Source organism: Stegodyphus dumicola, chromosome 5 (assembly GCF_044657685.1).
Source record: "Stegodyphus dumicola isolate Sdum_Otavi_A_Nest chromosome 5, ASM4465768v1".
Lineage (NCBI taxonomy): Eukaryota > Metazoa > Arthropoda > Arachnida > Araneae > Eresidae > Stegodyphus > Stegodyphus dumicola.
The window spans coordinates 192,131,466-192,153,509 of record NC_140772.1 but is presented as its reverse complement, the minus strand read 5'-3'; the positions used below and the strand labels follow the sequence as shown (position 1 = coordinate 192,153,509).

The window sequence follows — 22,044 nt, the reverse complement described above, 5'->3', positions numbered from 1 at the left end:
CTTTAGCTGTTTTGAATTACGTTCTATTGGACATTTGAGTAGTTAAAAGATAACTACTGTGAGATATTGTAATACTGCATGATAATTTGAGAAAATTTAAGCATTTTTGTTGTGATAATAATAAATTTTTGTTCATTTTTCATCGGACTTGTGCATTAATTTCATAACGAACCCGTACGCACGCAACAATAGTGTTACCTGCATACGGATTCTTAACGGGTTGAGCGTGCACAGTACTGATGATAGCTTGGTAAAATTAATTTCTCAAAAGAAACACTTTACTGTTCTTGAACTTTTCACAAAATAAATCGTACAGATCTTCTCAGTATATCAGAGCACAATCAGAAGTAATCACTTCAAACTACTAAGAATGTTAAACACAAAGCAATATTTAAAAAACGCCTCAATGTCACAAAGATCTCTTACTACTCTCAGTACTCTGAACTAAATTCCGAACTGAACTGAACAAAGAACTGATCCTGTCACCAGTCTTATATTGTTTTTTTCCGGTGCCCGAGAAATTTCCAATAGCTTCGATTTTTCAAAATTGCTGGAAGGCATATACAATTACACACAAGGACAGTTGCAATCACATATAGGGATCACAGCAGTTACAGTTATATAGGAATCGGACTCAAATGTCGCCAAATGGTCATCACGTTTGTGATTTTCAGCCATTTCTAGACAAATTCGGCGACAAAAATCAGTTGCCAAAATCATCGACAGCTTGGCGCTAAAAGCATAGACGTATAAAAGCAGCATAGACAGAACTTCTTAAGAGTGATAAGAGTAAGATGAAATGCTTCTTAGATAAAAAGAGCAAATGGTGTTTCTGTTACCCATTTATGGCACGCAGTTTATCATTTATGAACACTTGAGGGTAAGATGAAACTTAAGCTATGACACACTGAAATCATTTTGGTAGAAGAGAAACTTTTCTTATTTTTTTCTGCAAAGAGAGATTGAAATCAATCTTGCCAACAATTAGAAACTGAAAAGCATATATACGAAACTGAAATTATCGACGAACAGCAGTCACAAGAATGTGAATGAAATCGAAGAATAATTTAATTTTGTTTAGAATCGTTGTTGAAGATATAAATATATGTGAGGGAAGCAGCTTTCAAAGCACTTTGAGAAGGTTTTCATTATTTTTGTTAGAATTATAGAATTATTTTTGCTGTAATTATTTTTATAACGGCATTGTTCCTTTACCTATGAAAAATTAGGCACAGAGCGCCGCAATACTCTGTAGTATACCGAGAAAAACTTAAACAATTTCACCCAAAGTTATTTCAATGCTCTAGTAGAGTAAGCTGCTTGAATCAAAAAGGTGCTGCCTCAAGTTGAATGAATTTATGTAAATCTGACACCCGCAACCTTAATATCTGAATGTCACTTTATCTATGCTGTCAGTGTGCCATGACAGAACCGAGTAACACAGTATTGAGCAAATAAAAACATTAATAAACAAATAAAAATTTATTTAATTAATCTTATTTATTTTCAGGACATGGCCACAGAAATAATCCTGACTCTAGGACAGGCCTTTGAGGTGGCTTATCAAATGGCAATCCGGGAGAAGCCGGCAAGATCCGGTCACAAAAGCGAGTCCGGCACGGCGTCCTGTGGTGACGACCAGAAAAGGTACGTTAGCCAGATAACCGTGCATTTAGTGCAGAAAACCCCGGAGAAAAAAACTATGGACACAGAATTGAAGATAGCAGAATCGTGACGTTAACACTTTGTTACAGTGATGTAAACTAGCATGTCGAACAAGTTGTTATATATTTTACGACTACCATTATTATGCATCGGTTGAAGCCGAAAGTGTCCTAGGATCAAACAGCTACATAAGAAAAAAATCTAGAAAATTGCTATGAATATGTGGATGTTAAGAATTCTGAAAGTGGAAGAAAGTTCGTAACATAAAGATTTATATTCAAAAATTACCATAACCTAAATTATAAATAAAATTTTAATGTTATAATACATTTTTCGCATAAAGAATTTTTTTCAATTACTTATCTATATGAGCATTATAATTAATATTATTATTATTATTTTGAAATGCTAAAAACTGGGATTTGAGAATTAAGTAGTTCGCTACACGAAAAGTTTGACATTTTAAGATGGCTTTTAAAACTATGGTGCTGCCATCTTTTGGCAACATTTTTAATATTTTACTCCGTGGTTTAAATCTGCCAGAGAAGATGCTTGTAATAGAAGTATTTAAGTAAACTTGTTAAACTATGATTCAAATTTCCAAAGGAAATTCTTATGTTTACTGCTAAATTCTAGGTGACACTTTCTGAATTCTACTATTTCTTTTCTGCTGTCAACATTCAGCTGAAGTATGCAGAGTATTTCTCTTTCATTATTTTACAGCATTAAAGATCCTTCAATGCAGTTTTTAAAAATGTGATTTAAGAGAATTCAGATTAAAATAAGTGGGAAACGTTAATTTTATTGTATCACCTTTTATGACTTTGAATTCAATAGCAATGGCTTAAAGATAAATATATCAAATTAAAAAAGGAATAAAAATGCATGGGGGGTGGCGAATTGATATTTATTTTACAATTCTCTACAGTTTTAAAAGATCGAAAATGTGCATTGGAGTTTATGATTTTGAAGCTCATCAATAGATAATTAGTTTTAACAGCTTCTTTAAAATATTGTTTAGCATTATTTATAAAATATAGAAAACTGTCAGATTATACTGTAGTAATTATTCAAATTAGCTTCGTCAAAAGCAATAATCAATGAAAAATATTTTAAAAAGTTATAAATTACGCATAAAAACACAGAAAATGAAGTTATTTGCAAGTGTTAGGAATTTAAAGCATATTTTATCGACTTGAATCTTTAATTTATTTGCATAATGAAATAAAATTGACCTTAGGTTCGGATAAAATGTATATATTTTTTTTATTAATAATAATAATATTGGTGATTATTCTTATTGTAAAATGTAAGATATTATCGCTTGAATGCATCATAAAAAATAAATGTATTAGAAATTATATTAATTAAGCAGATTATTAAAATAAAACATTAAAGTAGAAATTATTAAGATATTCGTTTGTAGGTTTTAAATCGATCAACTCTGCTTTGAAAAGCTTCATCGAATGGCAATACCTTAAGAATTAGTTACATGAAGATCTTATGTCTCGTGAAGCTGCAGCACTTATCAAATTTTAAATAAAAAATGCTCTTGTGATATAATGTTATATGATATAACAGCTGCAATTAAGTAATTTCCAGTAAAATAATTCAGCTGTCTACTTGAAATTTTATTTTAAAAATATTTCATGTCTAAACGTTTTCATTGAAAGTATCCAAGTACTTTTGCTAAAAGCGTAGAAATTATTCTGTACATTTTGTTATTGAAGCGTTTAAAATTTCCTTCATAGCTGTTCTAGATTTATCTCGGATTTTCATCTACTCTCGACTAAATATTTTATTTACGATAATTATAGTACGAAAATAACTGAATTTATAACATATTGTGTGTCTTAAGGATTTGCTGAAGACTCTTGATTTTGAAAGCTATAGAGTAGTAATTTTAATTCAATTATTACAGTGTACTTCGTCAGTAAAAAACATCTGGAGTGTTATTATTTCGTACTTTTTGTCGTTAAATTATTAGGAGTAACTATTTTCAAGTTCTTTTTATAATTCAGGTGAAGTAAAAACATATAAATCTTTAGTAAAATTTAAAATTGCATTTGCTTTGTTGTTTTAAGCAGTTGCTACACATTAGGCTGTGCATTAAATTAGCGAGTCTGACTGCTTAGAGGAAAACAAAACCCATTATGTATTTAATTTGCTCAGAACTTATTAAGAATATCTGGTCAAATTTAAAACACTCAGCTTTAAAATTAAGATGTCTACATCAGAAAATAAATTTCACTTATCTGAAATACCGAAGTCTGATTTCAGCGCAATAAATGGATCTGCATACTGCTCTTGTTATCTTCTAATTGCAATAATTTTGAAGATTTAACCAATATTTAGAGTATTTCCAGGTAATGAGGATTTATTTTTATGAAGTAACGTATTGATTGATGACATAATATTTAATCACTTAATATTTTGTAGCTTAACATTCAAGCTTAAAGACCAAAGCTGTTAAGCAGCAACGATAAAACTTATTAAATTACTGGTTATATTTTATAAATTACAAGTGCGTTTTCTATTCATTCAAAAAAATTCTTTCAATTTTTAATGATTAATTTTGTTTGAACTATTAATCTTCAATTTTGCTTCACTCCATAGCTTAAAAAAGTTTCGGAAATTTTCTATGTTCAAGAAATTAACGTGTGTAAATTAATTCCGTAATATAAAAAATTATTAAAAGTAGTTACTGAAATTGTTTCATATAATTCAAACATAATAAATTCTGTATCATTTTGGCTCATTTTGCTCTACTCTTTCTCAGGGTAACCTCTGTTCTTCGGCCGTAGAAAGCAGAGACCCGTGGGAAAGAAAAGCGAGCTTGGAAAGTCTTTGAAAATATATTCTGTCTAAAGGTTGTGAGCGAATAACTTAAATCTATACTTTCCTGTAGTTAGCTTTATTCAAGCCTTTTTAGTTAGCTTTTTCTCGTTGATTTGCTTACATCTTTTAATATACCTTAAAGCTGACTTACGGAATGTATCATTTCCATATTGCTACCGAAGTTAGATATGTTTATTTTATAAGAATATAAGATTTTATAGTTGGATATATTTATTCGAAATACTTAAAACAATAAATAAATAAAATACATAAATTTAATTTTTATTTTTAATAATAATATATTAAAAATTCATCGAAGAAGAATTCAAAGGGCTTTGAAGGAATGCAAGCATGAAAATGTCTTAAAACTATGAAAAGAACTGACGTGAAAATAACCCAAATGAGCATTGCTTTAACGTTTAATAAGCATAGAAAATGTAGAACGGTGAAAGGGGAATTAAAATTATTTGACCCCAAATTAATGCGAGGTCAATTTATTCAAATATGAGAACTAACGCAAATGCTAAGGATGCCTTTATAGAGGGCTTTTTGAGGGGTAACTGGCTCGTATTCATGTTACACACGGGGAAAGCAGTCAGCTCGTTTACCTGGGATCGAATTTCGAGTCGAACTCCCAGGATTTAGTTGGTCTTAAGCATTCGGACACTCGAGGTGCCCTCAAAGTGATACAATTACATTTTAAAATTAACTACAATGATGTGCGTTGTTGCTTCAACCTAACGACAGTAATCAAATAACTTTGGAAGCGGTACCAGTCTAATATAATGAGCTGATATTACTTCCTTAATTATCTTTTCCTTACTGCTTTTAGCTTCCAGATTAAAGATTTCATTTTAACAATGTTAATGACACTTTGTCGTGTTTTGAAGCCTAGAGAAGAGATTTGAAAGTTTGGTAGTAGTTTGAAAGCAGCATTTGGAATGCTACCTGAGACTCTGGGTATATTTTACGTGATATACACGTACATGTGAAATCGAAAAGTGATAAAAAATAATCTACTTAATGGTGAAAATTTTGAAATAAGGATGCATTGTCGTTTATGTGGTATTAATAAGTATTCAATGCATCAATTTAACGGCAACACGTTTTGGCATTTGTGGATTAGTCACTTTCATTATTTTCTAGAATACATAAAATTTTACTGATCTTACTTCAGTTGTTTATGAACACAGATTAAATAAAATGATTTCTTTTTTTCTTCCTGTATTTTAACTACATGACAGGCCAAGAAGTACCTCCAAGATCTTTTTCAAATGATGCTTATTCGCGTCTGATAAAGAACTACATATTGGCACGATAAAAACAAAAAATAAGCAAAGTACCTAATATAAATGTGCTGAATAACGGACAGCCACTTCATTTGCTTGGTCATTTTCTTAGTAATTTCCTCGAAGCTGTCTTATATTACACTCATGACTTTGAAAGGATTAGAAAGAATTTCAGAAATTCAGGACTTTTAATGTGGTATTTCGATTAAGATATATCCAACTGTATGAAGTAAAAAAACGTAACAGAACTTCCACAGCTTCATATTTTTTATTCTTATTTAAAATTAAATATTTAGTTGATTGAAATATGAATTTTTGCAGAGAGATTTTTGCTCGAGAGTCTTTTAATGGATGTCAGTAGAAACAAGAGTTTCTTAAAAGTTCCTATTATATCCTCATTGCACATAACAAATATTTTTGACACACAAAATTATTTTGAAAAATTGCTCAATTCACGACAAAGCACAAAGTTTGGATGTTTGGATATTAACAATACAATAGTCTATTTTTGGCAGCATAGTTTTTACAGTGTATCCGAAAAATAGTAAAATATAAACAGAAATTGTAATACATTACAATACAACCTAAAAAGGTAATACATTACAATATACATTAATACAACCTAAAAAGTGATATCAGTGATTATAGTTATTAAAACATATTAGACAAAAGGCTAAAAATACGACTTACTAGGGGCTTGCAGAAGCTAATGATAATTCGTTGGCGAACAATTCTTAATCACGCTCGAAGAAAAAACAGTGAGATATAACCTAATAGCTGATAAAGTAAATATAAATTGGCATAAGAAATATAATTAACTATGTATTTAAACACTTGATTAATCATGTAAATTAATTAAATATAGTTATTACATTTAACTAATCACGTAAATTAAATTTAAAAAATTGGCCAGTATTTATATTGTTCAAAGTGAATTATTTTTAATTTAATGCCAAATAAGTAAATACCAGTTTTAAAATTTTGATTTAAGATGTTCTATAGGAAAATTTTCTTATGGAATATGATTCATTTTCTATGGTTTTCCCTCTCTCGAAGTTTTTATGGATGTTTTTAAATTTAATTAGTATTGTAGATTTCGAACATCAAAAATACTTACTCAAATACTGTCAAAATTAATAAATTTAATTACAGTGATGACGCTATCTTGTTTCGTATTATAAAACTCTGTAATTTCATAACGCATACACACTTATTGCTTTTTGAGGTGCTATTTTTTTGTTTAAACTGCCTGAAATTTCGAATTAATGAAAGTACATTGTATAAATACTTTTATCATATCAATTTAATTTTTCCTTTAGAGATCAGATATTACATTTTTTATATTAAACATTCTTGGAAGGCATATCAATTTCAGATCAGTCCCATCACATTTTAATGATTTAAAGTAACACAAAAATTAGTCGCTATATCAAAGATTTGAAATTTGCATTACAAATTAAAAGATTCAGTTTGCTGAAGAGAAGTTTGTGAAATTCGTGTTTAAAGCCTTAAATAAAGAGCTAAAGTTTGCATTTTAAAATGTTTATTTGAAAGAATAAGAGATATAACTTTTTAATCTCAAAGAAGTGCATTACTTTTTGTCACAAAAAGTGGAGAATGATAAAATTTTCATTCTAAAAGAAAGTTCAGAATCTCACTGCCGTCAGCTTTTCATTGGTCGAAGACTTAAAATATCAGTACTTTGTAGATACATTCACTTATCTTTGCATATTCTATATCGTATACCTTCCCGAAATTCAAAGATACACTTGACCAGAATTATACCTTATACCTCATTTTCCTCAATAATATGGTGTAGTCTTTATTGAAAGTAACAAATTTGCGATATTAAAAACTAGTACTTTATGAAATAAATATTTGGCATTTTGCTCTCGCTTGCGCATAGTTTTCAAAGCTTATAGTAGAAAATTTATTTTTATGAAGATAACAAACTTTTAACCTATGCAGCTGTACAAAATGTGTGTAAATAGTACCTAGATTTACAGATAGTAGATAAAGTTTAAAACGATGTAACATCCTAATGCTTATTAATGTTTTGGTTTTTATTGCTTTGCGACCGCATTGTATTTTTATAGACTTAGAACTGTTGTGAAATTAAGGCATAATATATTATACTTAAGCAAACTATTACAAAATGATATTTGTAAACGGTAACCTAACAAACTTTATTTCGTTAAACAAGACAATTAACTGAGATAGTTGTTGGTGTTAAAATGTTCACTTACTGTATCCTATAGAAAATTGTTATAAAAGAAATTTACATTTTATTTGCAATTATAACTTTGTCAGTTTTTTTTATTAAGTTCATTATTTGATTTGTAACCTATTGCTTATTATATGCTTCATAAAGTACATTCAGATGAAAATTTGTAGAAACCGTTCATAATATCAAGATATTTGAAGTTATTCGTGTTAGTCATAATGTCGCTTATTTTACTTAATAACCAACCTTTAGATTCTTTTCTCACATGAACTGGAACATTTAGATTCCTTTTTCACATGAAATGGAACCTTTAGAATCCTTCCTCATTATTTGATCTACAGAATTAGAACTGAACATCTCTCTTGAGATGATCATCCGACTTGAGGTGAGATACCGAGTATGCATATAGTTTTTCAATGTGGGTAAACATAAAAAAAAATTCTAAATTTTAAATCATTATAAAATTTCTAGAAAATTTTAAATTCCTTTGAATTTTAACTATAGGCCATTTTACATATCTAACCTATCTAGTAAACGAAAATTTATTGCTGGATAATAAAGGAATTTTGAACATAATTTTTGAACAGCATTTTGGCCATAAATATGATTTACTCCACAGGAAAAAAAATCCTACTATTCTTAGTAAAGGAGATTTATAGCCTCAAAAGAATAGTTTAGTGATAAGTGCTGGAGGCTGTTATGCAACAAGAAAGTCAGCGTGCTCTTCCTTTCAACTTCTAATTTCAAACATTTTAGTCTTGGTCTTTAAATGTTTAGTTTTATTCTACCTTGAATTCTCACAGATTGTTTACTTTAGACACGAGACCTTGTGTAACTTTCATTTCCTCTTCTTAATCTCATCAGTTTTAAGTACCCTCCTCCTAAATTTTGTTTGCCAAATAAAATGCTTTTATTTATTCCTTTCACCTCCGACAGCAGTGCCACACTCTTTAAAACAGTCAGTAATATTTCTCTAATGTGCCCAATGCGATATTAAGGATTTTGTTTCTGCGTCAATAAATATAACTGCTATTCAAAGTCTTTTATTTTGAATGACTCGTATTTAACTCCGTGATTATAAATGAAATAAAATAGATACATTTTAGCGCGTTTTTAACAATTTTATAAAAGATTTGAATTCTAAAATCTCTGTAGTGCATTATAGTGTAATAAGGTTATTCTTCATATAAATTTCAAAAGTTGCATTATTTCACCAATTAATTAAAAAAAAAAAAAAATAAGCAAGCGTCATTGGCGATGTCATTTTTAAACTACTCTGCATACTTCAGCTGACTATGAGTGACTATTCACTCACTCTTGATTGATGGTTTTGATTGAAATGTGTATATAGTTATTAACATTCAGGGCTTAAAGACTGCATCTTAGACAGAGAAAATAGGCCTCTTGATAATTATGTAAAATTTTTGACGTATTAGAAAAGAGACGCATTTTTCACATGACGTATTATTTTTACAATAGTTAGAGACCAAAAAATTATATCTTGTGCATTATAAAAAATACAGTTAAATATATGCATTTGTAAGTATATGCCATACAATCAAATTCCAAAAATTTCTATAATTAAAAGAAATTGTTTCATAAAAGAAAAATAAAAAGTGCTTTATGAAATAAGAAAAATTATTTTATGCTTACAAATCGCAATGATGCATCGTGCATCGAAGGACTTAAGCCCTGATTTATTTATATATATATATGTATATTGTTCAATCTTATTTTAGAGAAATATCAGCATGTAAAATTCTAGTCCCATGTACAAAATAACAGAATTGTATGTCATATGTATAATATTAATAGTACATTTGTTTTCGTATGCGGTTTGCTTCTAAAAATAAAGTTTATTACCTTTATGAAAAGTTTTTGTTATTTTCCCTTTCGAACAAATTAAAATTCTCACCACCACATTTGGAACAGATCTTCTCGAATGGTATATTTATAATCAGAAATATTTGTACGTTAATTAAAACATTTATGTAAATTAATTTATTACATAACTTCTGAATGTTGCAATGTAAGTAGTATTTAAAATATTTTATAAAATAATCAAAGTATTAATCCTGACAATTCCACTTTGATAATATATTTTTCTAATTTTAAAAATTTAAATGTTAAGTTGTAATAGCGCTTTTACGTTTCACCTTTTTTGGGATCTCAATAATAATTGAATTACTATAATTACTAATTTGCATCGAGCCTGAACTTATAGTTTTCTTTACAATTCGATGCATAAATATTAATTAATGAGCCACATACAAAATATTACTTTAGAGTTAATATCCATTTAATAAATAGATTCGTTCATAATTTAAAAAAGTATGAGAATCGAAACTTGGACTTTATTTTATTACTTTATTTATCTGGAAAAATTATTGAAAATATTTTTAGTCATAATACTTTTTTTTCATCCGAAAATCTTATTTTCATTAATTTTCCTTGGGAGAGCTGATGATTACCCTAAAATAAACCTATGTAAACAGTTTTGCTCAACGTACAAAAGTTTACTCTAAATTCCAATGTTAAAATAGGGTAATAGGTAATTTTCAGAAACATTCATCTTTACTGTTTTAATCTTCATTACAGAATAAGAAACAATAACTGTTTTTAATATATATTTGTATAAAATTCTATAACTGAATGCGAAAAGGGCAAAAATTGTGATGTAGACATATTTCATTTTTTTTTTTTTTTTTTTTTTACTATTTTGTAAATACCAATTTTTCACATTCCAAGTAAATAATTTTCATTTTCTTAATTTTTTTTTAACTCCAGAAATTTTCATCGTCTGGTGCTACATATAAAACCTATTACTTTTTTATTTTGTTTTCTTTTGCAAATTACTTTGAATGTGAGATACAGCCCATCTTATAAATCTAGTGTATGTTTACAGTAAACTGTGATGTATGCATGAGAGTATGAAACTTATTTCTCTCCGTGTGCTGAAAACACATAGGGAGGCATATTACTGTATGTATTATAAAAGATGAATTCTATAGGCTGTGCTAAATTATATAGTTCACGACTTTGTAAAATGAATTGATCAATGAATTCTTACAATTGTTTTAATTTAAATGTAAATCTTGAAAGTACATATTCTACTTTGCATTGTAATTATGTACTTTGTATATTTATCCCAAGCCTTGAAATAAAGAGAACTTAAATTATCGTCGAAATCACATTCTGTTGTCAATTATTTTAATTACTAAGTAGATAATCAAGAAGTATTTAACACGAAAAACAAAACAGAACTCTAATTTTCATTCAATGAGATATTAAAATATTCCAAAGCAGACAGAAAATTGCCATTCATTTATGGGGAAAAAAAAGCTAATTGCAAAAAAACGCGTAAGTAATTTAAAAAATGTGAGGCAGGAAGTGGAAAAAAATCGCCAAACCGTTTCGCAGGATTCCCATCTCAAATATTCGCTCAGACTTTCAAGGCATTAAATACTGCCTCTCTTTACACTTCGCATAATCATAAACACTACTCTAAATGCCTAAATAGACTGAACAACTTCCATTGCTGACGAAAAGTTTTCTAAAGCTATATTTTATTAAAATAATGTTATTTACATTATTTTAAAATTGGAATTTATTTAAAATTGTTCAGTGTTTATTTCATAAGGGAATATGCAGTCCACAACTTGAAATCCACTAGAAATCTTTCGAATTGCTTATAATTTTTATTTGGATTTTCATAAAATTAGTACTTTTTAAAATTTTTCCTCTACCGAAATTTTACTTTCAAAACACTCATCAAATTTAGGAGTGTGCAGTTTAGTTACCAATAAAAAAATAAATAAAATTCAAAAAATAATGAATAAAATAGCTAATTTAATTAAATGAAATTCAAAATCTCGAAATCATCTTAGTATTGAGAATCATCTTGGCTGTTTTCTTCCAACTATGATTTATTCAGCCTTTTCTTTGAGCCCATCGTATTGAAGATGTGCTACGTATGATATTAATTGCTGAATTACTTAGAACCAGTCAATGAATGTTTTAAGCTTTATATAAATTTAGGTGCTGTAGGTGAGTAAGCAAATATTTCTTCAGACCGTGAAGTTGTTCACTCTTGAACATTTCTAAAGATATAACGTAAACGCTTGCAAAATCTGCTGTCAAACTCAGCTCTTTATTTTAGCTTGGGTAAACCCGAGTCCCATGTAAATGAATTTTAACTGTGATTTTAAATGCGCTGGAGATATTAAATCCGAGTAGTTTTGGTTAGAATGGAAACTGATGAATTCTCCAAGAAGGAATAAAGGCTGGCTGAGTAGTTAATACTAAATAAAGATGTAGAGCTAGCTACGCCACTCAGCCGGGATAGTGGTTAGCAATACTGACTGCCATACCGAACAGCCCGGATTCGAATGCCTGAGAAGGCATGAATGTTTGCAAATGAATAGTGTCTGAGAGCTGCTTGGGGGCTCTCTAAATGTGCTGCGAGCCGAAAGACGGTTTGAGAGGTTGTGGTAAGGGAAAAGGGGTGGGAGACTCACGGACGATGAACTTCGTGGGGTTGTTCTGATGTTACTGTCAGACAAGTGACAAGTCACAACAACAGACATGACCAGAATTTAAAGTTTCATGACTCTTATTTATAGATACAATTAGTGTTCTAGGGAGTTGCAAGGTGAAATATCTTTTAAGCAATTAGTAATAGTTTTTTTGAATCTATCGGTTGTAACGAAAGTTTTCCGCCATCTTCATCTGCGCAAACAGTTCGCGTTGGCGTATTTAATCATATTTTGTCAAACGATTTTTGGCATTTGAAAGAAAGACACTTGCTTTAGAACACTGTGCTGTGAAATTTGTAAAAAATGTCCTCATCATTAAGTACAAGTGTCTGAAATGGAGCTATCACGCTACTAGGATTAGAATTATAATTTACTTCTAGTTCTGTTCAAAAGGTCAGCTACAGAACATCACCAAGTCATGAGGACATATTTATGTATTAATGTTGTATCGTATGACACTGTGAAGGTTTAGTATCAAAAGTTCAAAAACTAGGACTATGACATTCAAGAAGCATCCCGCTCTGATCTGCCTATAATGTTGATGAGGCTTGTCTGCGAGAATTTGCGGAAGAAGATCAGTATGCAACTACTCGAGAGCTTGCTAAGGAGTTAGACGTTAGTGCCATGTCCATTAGTCACGCTATGCATCGCACACACTTGAGGTACAAGTTCAATCGCTGGGTGCTGCATGAGCTGACTCAAGCAGATAAAGACAGACGTGTTCGGGCCTGCACTAATCTGCTCGAATATCAACGCAAGTACAAATTTCTGGCCCGGATTGTCACTTGTTATGAAATATGGATTTACTTCAACAATACAAGCCGAAAAGGGAGTTCGTCTGAGCCCAGTGAGCCCGTCAACATTGTAAAGCGCAATTTGACTAACAAAAAGATCATGCTTTGTATCTGGTAGGATTGCCGTGGTATTATCGACAAATGCCGTGGTATTACGGACCGTATCGAAAAAAGGTAAAACTCTTGACAATAAGGTGTACAGAAAAATGCTAGTCCGTGTTCACGATGCTGTTAAGGAAAAACATCGAGCTGAGTTCCGGAGCAAAAAAAAAAAAAAAAGGTAATGTTTTGTCAAGATAATGCAAGAACACATGTGTCTGCATTCACCGGCTGGGTACTGTAGGGAATCAATTGGGATCTTTTGTCACGCCCACCATATAGCCCCGACATCGCTCTTTCGGACTTCTACATTTTTTCACACTTGCAGTAATGTCTTGCTGATGCTATGTTCCATTCTGCACAAGGGCGTCCAAAATGTGTTTGATCTGTTTTTTGGCTTGAAGTTTTTATACTTCTGTATTAAAGAAAGTTATAACTAATAAGTCATTCCTAAATCTAATAAAAATCTTCTTAAGTCCGTAATATGTAAAAAATTGGCCCTGAGAAAACTTTCGAAACTGTATGATTTATGCCACTTTTCCTCGACTACTCTTTTTTTACTGACAGTATAATATATAGGTATTTATTCACTGAAAGAATATTTGATTAGCGGTTTCAAAATTGCTTTATTCAGAACGTTATCCTAGGACAAAAAGCGTTTGTAACAAAAAACGTTATCCTAGGATTTGCACACTCTTGCATTAAAGCAACCAAATAAAACAGCTTTAGGTAACAACCAAACGTAAAATGAATGTCTCTGGGCTGAAATATCTCTTTTCCGTGATAGGCTCATTATTTTAGGCAACGAATAATTCCTGTTTCAAAATCAGAAAAATCACAAAAGAAATTTCAGAGTCTAGTTCATTTTAAAATTGCAAATCATTACAAATTTTTACATTAAAATGAATGTTTGGTATGGTAACTACTGTATTAATTTATGCTTGAACTCGGAGCACAAACATAGCATAAATATTTTATCATGAATCAATAAAATAGATCTGATTACCTGCTTTTATATTGGCTTCTTAAATGTCTGATAGTAATTGTAACATAAATTATAATCAAATACTATTTATTGAGGACAGAAAAATACGTAAATATCACAGGAATATTACATGCAGGTATGGCCGGCGCTGGAAATTTTCTCGCCCAGTGTAATCTGTGTTCCTAAATAGTGCTGCCCAGTGCCTCTCTAAATTAAAAAAAAATCTGATGTGTACACCACATGACTTCCTTGTACGGAATATTAAATTATACACATTTTTTCTTGCATTTTATTTAAACTTATTAGATTGAATTAAACCTACTTCTCCGACAGCGCATAAACCACAATGGAATAAATGCATTCTTTAAAATTCACTTTGCTTACCATAGCGACACTCTGGCGCAGCGACACTCTGGCGTTATTTAGCAGTATTATATTTCATTCATATTATAACTCAGAATGCACAAAATGTATATCATTTAAAGAATTATCTAATCATTACCACATGTTCTATTCAAATACTATAATAAAGCAAGAACTATGTATAAAAGAAATTAAGTAAACAAAACAAAAAAGAAACAATGTTTCACAGACGATTGAGTATTTCTCATTTAATTAATTCAGTTCTCACTTCGCGAAAAGGCAAAAATACATAAAAACTCAAAATATCTATATTAAAAATTACGAAGTAAATCTCAAACGCTTATTTCCTCGAAAAAATTTCAGAAAGAATTACGCATGATTTAATTGGCAATAACAAATGAATGCGTTATCTTTGTTGTTGCGAAGCTAAGTTTCTCTAGATTGGCAACAAATCCACTAGTCTCCCGTATCAAATGTAAACATCAATGGCCGCCATTAAAAACAGGCTTAGCGGCAATTAAACAACTTTAAAGTTAATGATAATTCTAAAAATATTGCACACAGATTTACTAAAGGCATAAAACCCTTAACCGGAAGATAAGAACAACGTAACTCAATCATTTTTAAAGCAAAAAATGTACAATTTACAACATATAAGAGTAAAGAAACTGAGATTACTGAGCCGGGTAATAGAGCGGATATATTTATAAATATATTTATATACGTTTGGTACAGTGGATTGCAACCAAAATACGAGGTGCACATCTACATGTTATAGCAGTCCTACATACAAAATTTCAACGTTCTGAAGCTACTCGTTTGTGAGTTATGCGAGATACGTACGTACATACGTTCGTACGTACATACGTTCGTACAGGCGCCACGAAAAATTCTCTTCAGAATTAATTTCAAAGCAGTTTTATAATTTTTTTGAAGGAAAAGAGTATTTTATTCTGTCCTTACGTACAGATATCACGCAAAAACATCGTTAAATTGCATTCGATAGCGGTCAAAATGGATATTTTCTTTGAAATATGCTGCCTGAAACTTTTTGCGATTACAATACTTCCTTTTTACTTCGTACAAGGAAGTAAAAAATGGTCTTCCGATGCAACCATACTGGTCTGGTGCCACCTCTGACGGCATTTCTGTTTACAAAGAGATAAAATAAACAGTTTAATAATTGCATTCGTTTCAGAACCAGCCTAATATTAGCATTCATATTAAAAAAACACATCCATTTTTCACTTCGTCGATGCAGAAAACATTGCAGAGGTATATCTAGACTATAAGAAAGGAGAACACTGTATCAATAAATCAAAACACTAAACACATACCTACTGAAAAGTTTACTAATTATTACTGTGAAATAAATACTACTGAAAATGCAACCCTTTTTACATGCAAGCACTTTTCAATGCTAATGAAATCAAACATATAGCTACTTTCTGCTACAAGCTACTTATAAGTCGAAGCAATGTCCACACCGGCACATCCAAGCAGACATAACAGGTATCGTCGAGCCTTCCTAACTACCAAACTTCCACCCCAAATCTAATTCCGATAGAAAACCCTAAGGGGGTGGTCCGAGGGTGTCCCACAACCTCTGGAGAGAACTTTTAGTTCGTCGTGTATTTGTTCGTCGTGTGTTCGTCGTGTATTAGTCGTGCAGTTTGTCGCCCAGACATTATACGCTTAAAAATATCCGTGACTTCTATAGGATTCGAAACCGGGTCCTTTGTTATGACAATTAGCATCATAACCATTGCACTGGCTGAGCGACTTCCAAAGACAGCTGTCTGTCAAAAATTCAAGGAAGAGATCAACTGAAGCGAATACCTTTTAACGTTCTTCCACTCTTGGCCGCATTTCTGAAAAGTTTCATTACGTAAAATAAAGGGAAAGTATATGTGATGATTTTTTTTAAAAAATTTTGCCTTAAAATTTAAGTTAATTAATGCACTATTCTAATTCAACAAAAAAAAATAAAGTTCTTTCAAGACTTAAATTATTATAAAATATAAAATATTGTAGAATAAAACATATAAAACTTAGCTAGCTCAAATTTCAACAAAAATCGGGAGTTACATAATTTCCAAAATGAGTAATGAGTTATCACTACAAGAATTTCCAGCTAAAAGCAAGCAGATACAGGAGTAAAATCAGATTAAATTTATTCTACCTCATCAGCTGTGAGGGATTAAATTAAGTTAAATAATAAAGTTACCCTCAAACCAGACCTGGTTCAAACACATACTTTCCACAATTGCTATAAATTCAGCATTTTAATCTAAGATAACTAGAGACTGCAAGTTTTAAGTTTTCCCTAGACCACGACGGAAGTTCAAACACATGACATATCACGTCTACATCTAATCTCAGTCTACAATGTCGACATTAAGACCCACACTGGAGTCGCCAGCTGCTTTAAACATCGGCAAAGCAGCAATGGACCACAGGCCAAAAACGTATACAAAATCAAATTTCTTTTGAAAAACTATGAAAACAATTTTCTCTACTCTTTTGGCACCAAATGTAGGATCTATTAGGTATTTGACTGAGAAGTAAATATGAAAAATGATCAGTCCTCTCTCCGAGATTCGAATTCTGGACCTCCTGACTGATAATAGGACGTGCTTTCCAATTATACTCGATAAAGAATGAGCTTACAAGCTCAAAACGAAAAGCTTATGTTATAATGTATTAGAATTCGATTAATGAAACTAGTTTAAATTGCTTCCCGAAAAATATTTCAGTCATTAAGAACAAAATAAAAAAGAAAAAAAAAAAAAAAAAAAAAAGTATCATCTGCCGTAAACTTTAAAAGATAAAAGTCTTTAAAAGATAAAAGTAAATTCTTTAAAAGATAAAAGTAAAGTATTCACAGTTTTGAATTTTAATGTAGCTATTTCTCCTTCAGCGTTGAATTTTACTCGGCAGCAAAATATTCTCTTCGAATTTAGTTTAAGTAATAATTTATTTAGAACCTGAACTAGTCCTATAGTCCTTTACGCCATGAAGTCTAATACGCACAGGTACTGGAAACAAGCAAATGACTTCTGTCATAGCAACTAGAAAGAACCATCCATTACAGCAACCTGTCTTCATGCTTTTATGGAGTTACGATATCTGGGCGACAATAAAATGCTATTTCTGTCAGAAACTCATTCAAAAATTGTCATCCGCCAGTCTGAGTCTGCATCAATCAATTCTGCAAGTCAGCCTCATTGAAGGCTGTCGCAAGAGATGTGGAAATTAATAGTGAAGGAATGCCAATTTGTTTCCAGGCCCCATGACACACCGATAGATTAACGGTCGGCAAAAGGGTAATTAAAACAGTGCATACCGTCAACTGGTTATTTACTTTTATATGCAAACCCAGTTTAAAGTATGTCATCGCCTGGCGTTGATGTTATGTCTTGTAAACTATGATGGTTTGTGATAATGAATTGTGGCGCGCTTTGCCTTTTAAAACATACGTAATATTTTCTTGATAGATTGTATCGTAAAATTATTTACAGCAGAAAATAATGTGATTTACGATGATTTTAGGGCAGAAATGGATAAAACAATAATAATTTGAAATAGCTGAAATACACCTGCAATTCAAAGCAAGGACTGTCGACGTAGAATCTGTGAAGAAATGTTAAGGACTGCAAAAGACATATAAACAGATAAAATTTTATTTAAGAGACATTAAACTATGCATGCACTTACGACAGGCTATAATTGTCGCAATCCTTATTATCTAGTCATTTACAAACTAAATTTACAGAATGTTTTCAAAATGTTTAAATGAGGAAGTGAGGATGAATGATTTCTAAAACCGAAGATTAATCCAAAGAGTTTCAATAATTCTTTAATGGCTGGGCGCTTTATTTTATAGCCATTAACCTTGCGCCACTACAAGGGCCGGAGGGGTGGCCATTCCATTAGGGAAGCACCTAATGGATGGCCACCGTTGCCTCCTATAAAATGACGGACAGTTACAATCATTCCTTCTCCGGAATTCGAACCCGTGTCCAAGCAAGCTACGCAAGCACGGCCACTAACCACTATACCGGCTGGGCGGCGAGTTTTAATAAATTATGGACATGAACCTGAAAGAAAATTGTCTTTGATTCATGAGGTGGACGAGAACTAAGGTTCAGTAACAAAATGTTACCTCTTCGAAACGTTATTTTCGTGGTAAAAAGCTGGGTGACTGAATATTTTCGTAGATTTCATCATGTGTACGATAAATTCGAACGATTTTTCTCAGTGAAGCCTTCATTGAAGCAATCATCTTTATGCAGAACAATTTAAGAAAATTTGACTTTTTAATGAAGAACTTGAAGTATTTGCCGTAATATTTAGGGCATTTCGATTTTCAGTGCAATCAAAATGACACCACAAAAATGTCAAAATGTGCTAGATGTATAACTTATATTATGAAAGAAATCACCCCCAGATGACACATGCTGATTAATTGCAGTTAATAATTTTGATACTTGACTGTTATATAATTTAAATTCTTTGTAAAACTGTTTGCTGTAAAAATTCCTTAATTTTGGGATCAGTCTGAGTACTTTCTATGTTCGAAGACAATGTCTCGACCTTACTTGCTCCAAAAAGTATTCGCAAGATCATAAATCACTCCTTAATGTGCCATTGCAGAAAACCCGAAAGATCTGAAATGAAGATATATTCCACTATAAAAATTTGCAAACCTCAGAATGTCCTTGTAGTGTGGTCTTCGATGTATATATTGAAATCAAAGAGTATAAGGGTTACAACATACTTAAACTAATGCGTTTGGAAGCTGATATATCTGTAGGTGAGCTTCATTCTAAAATGGAAGTATTAAATCAAATTACATGTAAAAATTGGAAAAGGATTACTGAAACATTAAAACTGTCTAAAGTAGTACTTACATGGAAGGGCGTGATAATGCAGAGTATGTTTGAGTGGCATAAAAGATTCAAAGATAGGTCAGAGGATATGTCATATGACCTCATAATCAGACCGCAAAGAATAATAAAGGCATTTCATATTAAAAGAGATACGGTATGTTACTACAAACTTTCTTTTTTTCCAATGGCGGGTACAAGTCGTCATAGACGTTGGCCGCTACTAAGGCTGGAAGCGGTGATCACTTTATTATGGAGGCACCTAATAAGAGAACTGCTGTTGTCTCCTATGAAGGGAGAGACAATTTACATCCATGCCTTCTCCGGGATTCGAACACGGGTCCTACAATGCGGCCGTCAAGCCACTAACTACTTTTATAATATAACTAATAGAATAAATATCAGATAATACTGGAATAAAATATTTAGGTTTGAGCGAAAAATAATGCATTGGTTTAAGAAACAGAATTGGAGATTTTCTTTAATAACTGAGATGAGACAAAGCGCTTTGCGAATTCGATCTACGAAAATTATTTAAAACAAGCTACCAGTAGAGCTGTATAATAATTTTTATAGTTTACTGTTTCTACGTGACTTACTTAAGGACTAATGCAAGGAAATGTAAACTGACTTTAATCATTAAATTAATTCACTAAAAGCAAATTTGATCATTTAAACAAGTTTCTGTGTCTTTCATTGCAAATTATAACTGAACATATTTGGAGTGTCATTCAATAAGATTTGAGATAGTGTACATCATCAATATAGTGTATTGCAAATCCCAGCCTGTGCAATGATGTTACAACCTCTGAATGCGTGATATTTGATGATATTCTGGGCCTCATTCTATGTGCTTTATTCTTTCTTAACCCTTATTACACTCTTCATCTGATTTGAGGGCAAAATATGGATTCGTCCGTTAACAGGACCTTGTGCCAAATTGAGGCAGTCCATTTGAGATGCTGAAGACAGGTGAAAACAGAGTCCAGACACCCGGGCGTCTTTTAATCACTATTCGGGTATCGTCCGAATCCCGCAACTAGATGAAGACATTGTAATCTTGCTCCTTCGGATTGGGAGATTTGTAGAACACAAACACTTGGTATTCCGCGTACAGTCTCTTCCTATGAAGCCCTCGGCACACAGTACTGGCAGATATTGTCTTATGAAACGATGCTGCACCCATGGATGGAAGAGTTTTAAACTCGCTTATATGTTCCGCTTGATTACTGTAGCAAAGTACCGATCTTAAGAAGTGATAGAAACCCTTTGTCTACCGGGTACAGGTCTCCGGGTAATTATTTAACTTTTTTGGAATGTTTTCACATTCAGGAAATTATCGAATAATTAAGAAAAAAAGGCACATATCAGATTGACTGTCCTGCTTGAATGTGTCAGACAGCACACTAGCCATAATAATCTGCCATTCGGCTTCTTTCAGCCACAGAAATAGGTGCAAATAGAAATGGGTGGGACACCAGAATTTCACCATTGGTCGTACAAGTATTGTCCTGCTGCTATTTGGCTTCTTTCAGCCACAGAAATAGGTGCAAATAGATATGGGTGGGACACCAGCATTTCACCATTGGTTGTATTGTTCTGCGGTAATAAATATGCAGTTCTGTCCTAATTTTAAGAAAGAACACCTCAGGTCGAGCAGCGTAACGGAATATTTGACAGGAGCAAGTTGAGGACTCTCTGTGATCCCATTCCTGCAGTAAAGTAAATTTAAACTCCGGGGCAGTTCTCGGAAGACGATGATGATATGAAATTGCCTTCCCAAGAATGTGACAGACATGCTCTATCGGATTAAGGTTAAGAGATCTGACTGGCCAATTTATGCGATTTCCAAGTAATCGTTGACCAGCTGAATTCTATGTGAACGAGCGTTGTCGTCCATTAACATCCAGGACCAAATGTATCCCTGAAAATTCGGATATAGGACTCTAAGATCTCCTCTCTATACTTCCTAGCAGTAAGGAAGCCTTTGTGAAACACATGCAGAGATGTGCGGCCGTCCAACATAATGCCCAAACCATTAGACCTCCAACACAGTAATGACCCATTTCCCTGATGAGGAAGAAATGGTATCGTGCTTCAGGATCTCTTCAGATATAAGTACGCCGAGAACCAATATCCAGGCTCAATCTCGACTCATCTCTAAAAAGCTCGGTGTTGCACTGAATTCTGGTCCAAGATCTATACAGTCTGCGCCATGATAAACGAAGTCTCTTGAGTGCTGCAGTGAGCGGACGCAAACAGCAGGTCTTCTGGCATACAGCGCTATCTCGTGAAGCCTCCGGGCAACTATAGACCGTAAAACTCGGACTTCAGTGGCAGCATACAACTCACGTAAGAGCTGT

General features: G+C 32.0%; 1 protein-coding gene across 2 annotated transcripts in view; it reads left to right on the top strand.

The window, feature by feature from the left end:
* Positions 1-11,204, top strand: part of LOC118184513 (ankyrin repeat and sterile alpha motif domain-containing protein 1B-like) — a 215,696-nt gene extending 204,492 nt beyond the window's left edge. The window contains exons 20-21 of one of the 2 annotated variants that reach the window (XM_035354197.2): positions 1,511-1,647; positions 4,445-11,204. In XM_035354197.2, the coding sequence (XP_035210088.2) occupies positions 1,511-1,647; positions 4,445-4,469 (162 nt within the window). In that variant the 3' untranslated portion in view covers positions 4,470-11,204. Of the gene's footprint in view, positions 1-1,510 lie in introns of both variants that reach the window. The other variant, XM_085817504.1, reaches the window with a different exon arrangement.
* Positions 11,205-22,044: the final 10,840 nt, after the last annotated feature.